This window comes from Lepisma saccharinum, chromosome 15, assembly GCF_977018435.1.
Source record: "Lepisma saccharinum chromosome 15, izLepSacc3.1, whole genome shotgun sequence".
In the NCBI taxonomy this organism is placed as follows: Eukaryota; Metazoa; Arthropoda; class Insecta; order Zygentoma; family Lepismatidae; genus Lepisma; species Lepisma saccharinum.
The window spans coordinates 27,982,675-27,986,433 of NC_139243.1; the positions used below are offsets into that span (position 1 = coordinate 27,982,675).

At 39.4% G+C, this 3,759-nt stretch overlaps 1 protein-coding gene across 1 annotated transcript; it reads left to right on the forward strand.

Moving 5' to 3' along the window:
* Positions 1–872: 872 nt before the first annotated feature.
* Positions 873–1,361, forward strand: LOC145999184 (protein GVQW3-like). Its single transcript, XM_083136114.1, has one exon. It carries the CDS (start codon positions 873–875, stop codon positions 1,359–1,361), a length of 489 nt encoding a protein of 162 aa, XP_082992240.1.
* The last annotated feature ends 2,398 nt before the right edge of the window (positions 1,362–3,759 follow it).

A 3,759-nucleotide genomic window follows, 5' to 3' on the forward strand; every position in this document is an offset into this window, starting at 1 on the left:
CCAGACGTCCTGTTTTTACACGATTGATTCATTGATTGGATGTTTTAAGTCGACTTTATACACAGTAAGGCTAATCGGGACTGGGCCTACAGTTTAAAGTAGCATCCGAACCACTATATGCCTCCACCGGGATCAAACCCGAGACCCCTTGATTATAAGGCGACGACGCTACCACTGCGCCATCGGTAAGGCACCACGACGTCCTGTATTCTACAATATGTTTTTTTCTGCCCTGTAAAAGTTTAGATTAAATATTATTGTGCTGGTGTATAAAAGCTTCATTTTACCCTGCCGTTTAGTGTATTCACTGCATTTGCAATGGTAAAGCATTTTCATTCTTAATCACGGTGTTGGAAGAACCCTCTTTTCATCACATGAGAAGGCTTCCCAGAGCATGAGTCGACATTTTAAAATAAGCATAAAATACGCACGATGCAAGAGTCGCTCGACATCCTTATAGAATCTATATGAGTTGTGTAGGTCAAGATTCCACATACTATGCCTAGGAGCAAATATCTTTGTTTACATCAATCAGCAAGTGCCTTTAATAGTTAGCTGATAGAAAGAGGGATTAAAACTAGATTAGAACCCAAGAGTGACACAGTCATTTACTTTATAAAGTACAGACCAATTATAAGCACTTCTCCTCCTGTAAGCCTTCAACAATACAATAGAACCCCTCCCGAAAACAGAAACCTATTATGCACATATTAGGTTGTATCAAAAAGTAAGGTGAATTTGTCTGTAAAACCCAGAGTTTTTTGTGTAGCTAATAATTTTTTTTTGTATGTGTCACATACCAAGGTGGTGCAAGTCTGACGGCAATTACAGTCTTCTACTTCAACACGTCTGGTACCTAGAGCAATTCAAAGATGGCGCAACGACTTGAACATTACTCCAAGGAGGAGGTGCGCAGTGTTATTAGTTTTTTATGGGTCAAGGGGAAGAAACCATCTGAAATGCATCGAGAATTGTTGGAGGTCTATGGAGAGAGGCTTATGTCGCAAAAACAAGTGTACGTGTGGCGTAACTCATTTGCAAGTGGTAGGAGTACTGTGACAGATGATGACAGAAGTGGCAGACCAGCAACGTCCATCACCGACAGCAATGTGTGTGACGTGGATACGATGATTCGTGAAGACAGAAGAGTCAGGTTGCATGACATTGCTGTTACATTGAACATCTCATATGGTTCAATGAGGAGTATCGTCCATGACCAACTTGGCTTCAGGAAAGTGTGTGCGCCCTGGGTGCCCAAAAGTCTGAGTGAGGACCAAAAACACCACCGAATGGGTGGTGTTTCCCTGACCCACCTCACACGATATGCCCACGAAGGCAGTGGTTCCTATGTCAAATTTTAGTGTGATACCATGTGTCAAACATACTACAGTTTCATATTTTTTTCTATGCACGTTTTTCAATAAATCTAAAATTCACCTTACTTTTTGATATATCCTAGTACATTGAATGACAATGCAATAGACTATCCCTCTAACACTTCATCAATAGAATAGCTCTCCGTAAAATAGAAACCTATTGAACAGATACAATTAATACAATACTCCAACCAAAAGTGCTCCTCTTTTTCTAACACTTAAACAATACACCTTTACTAAACTATATTCGCATTCAAATAATAGCATTAACAGAGTTTTAGACAATAAAAGTTACGCTAAGCATAGTCATATACAACTGATGATGACTGCCAGAAGTATTTTTGCAGCCCAATTTCCACATGTAAGGACACGAAGATATAACATATTTCTTTCAAACTTCATATTTCCCTGCACAACCAACTTAGATTTTACGAGGCTTTAAGCAACTTTTGCCTCAAGCTGTACACCGAACACACTCTCAATGTACTTACATTTGCCCTATCAAACCTTGCTGGGTATAAGGACTCCGGCTGAAAAAAGAAAAGTATGTGCTTGATAATTTGAAGTCAATAGAGCCTTGGAATGGAATTAGTATAATTACAAGTACTTTATATTCACGGAGCATGCGTATTAAGCATGTTACATAATTTTCAAATAAGAGCTTCAAAAACAACCTAGATTTCAATGTTATTTAGCGTCACTTTTCTGCCACGTTTAGCTAATCGCTACGACGACGATAAGTGATGAAATTTATGAAAGGACACTCATAAAGAACACTCATGCCAAAGCCCGGATTCGAACCCGTTAAATTGGAGTAGCAGCGCGCTGTATTAACTATTCTTTTTTACTCTTATTTAACTAGGTACAGGAAGAGAGAGAAAGAGGGAGAAGGCAAATATAAATGACAGGCAAAAATATATAAAGAAGCAAGATAAGCAAATACGTACTTAGACAGGGGGAAGCAAAAGAGAGAGAGAGAGAGAGAGAGAAAGATAGAGAAGCGAAATGGAGAAAAAATAGAAAAGTGAGAGAGAGAGGAGGGAGGTGAAAAAACGGTCAAGAGGAGACAAAGTAAAAACATGAACGAGGAATATATATATATACAGGGTGTTTCCGTGAGCATGTTACTAACTTTCAGGGATGATGGAAGTAGACAAACGCATCAATATTAGATAAACAACCCCTGTCCGGAAAAGCCTTCTTCAGAAGTTACAAGCCAAAACCATAGTGACGAGAAGGGTTTGCCAGCAGGTTCACCTGATCTGTTCTCACTTGATTTATTCTGTGGGATCACGCAAAAAGTGTTGTGCACGAAACGCCTGTGGATAATGAAGAAGAACTTCTGGCAAGAATCCTTACTGCCAGGGACATCGCCCGAACGACTCCAGGGATGTTAGAGCGCATGCGACAAAGCTTCTTGTGATGATGTCAAGCCTCCATTGATTCTAGGCTAGTTATGTATGATGCAGTAATCGTAGGAGATAGTTATTTACTTTTTAAAATTACAAAGAAATATCTTTCTTTTTTTTAACATAATCATCCCAAAGTTTTGTTAAACTTTGCTTTTGTTGAGTCTATTTTATGCTCAGATCGGCAAATCGGGCCTGCACATACAGGTAAACGGTTTTGATTTATAACTCTTGACTGGGGCATTTTCCGAATGAGATTTCTAATCTCTTATGTCCATAAACAAACAACTTATCTGCTAGTTTCTCAAGATCACATCCTCTTTTCTTTAGTGGGGCTCTCTTACAAGTTTGTGGTTTGCATATCTTTCATGTCAGATTTGTTTTGGAACCCTTGTAACTTCTGAATGAGTCGTTTCTGGACAGGGGTTTCTTATCTCATATTGATGCTTTTGTCCCCTTCCATCATCCCTGAAAGTTTGTAACATGGTGACGGAAACACCCTGTATACATATACGTACATATATATATGAACATTGTGTGCGCGTGCGTGGGTGTGTGTGTATGTGTGTGGGGGGGTTGAATATGTTCTCTTAATACTGCCTTATAATGTTATAAATTGATGATGGCTACCACTACAGCCAGACTTTCAGTTTTTCTTAGCTCTTTATGAGTAGTTAATTGTTTGACATTGCACCAGGTATTTCATAAATAATTGAGGGGTTACAATAATTTATTGCAAGTAAACTATTGAACTTACGTTAATGAACCCAGTCCAGAACGATCCAGGAACGCAAGCAGTTTATGCTTATATGTTTTGTTAAGCTGAGAGGCCATATCGCTCCCGCCAGGTGACACTCAAATCACCAACATCACTCACGGTGTCTTGTGCAATGTTTTGGTCCCCACGATCACCGGATCTTACACCGTGTGATTTATTTTTGTGGGGTTTCATCACACCGATGCCGCGCGATATC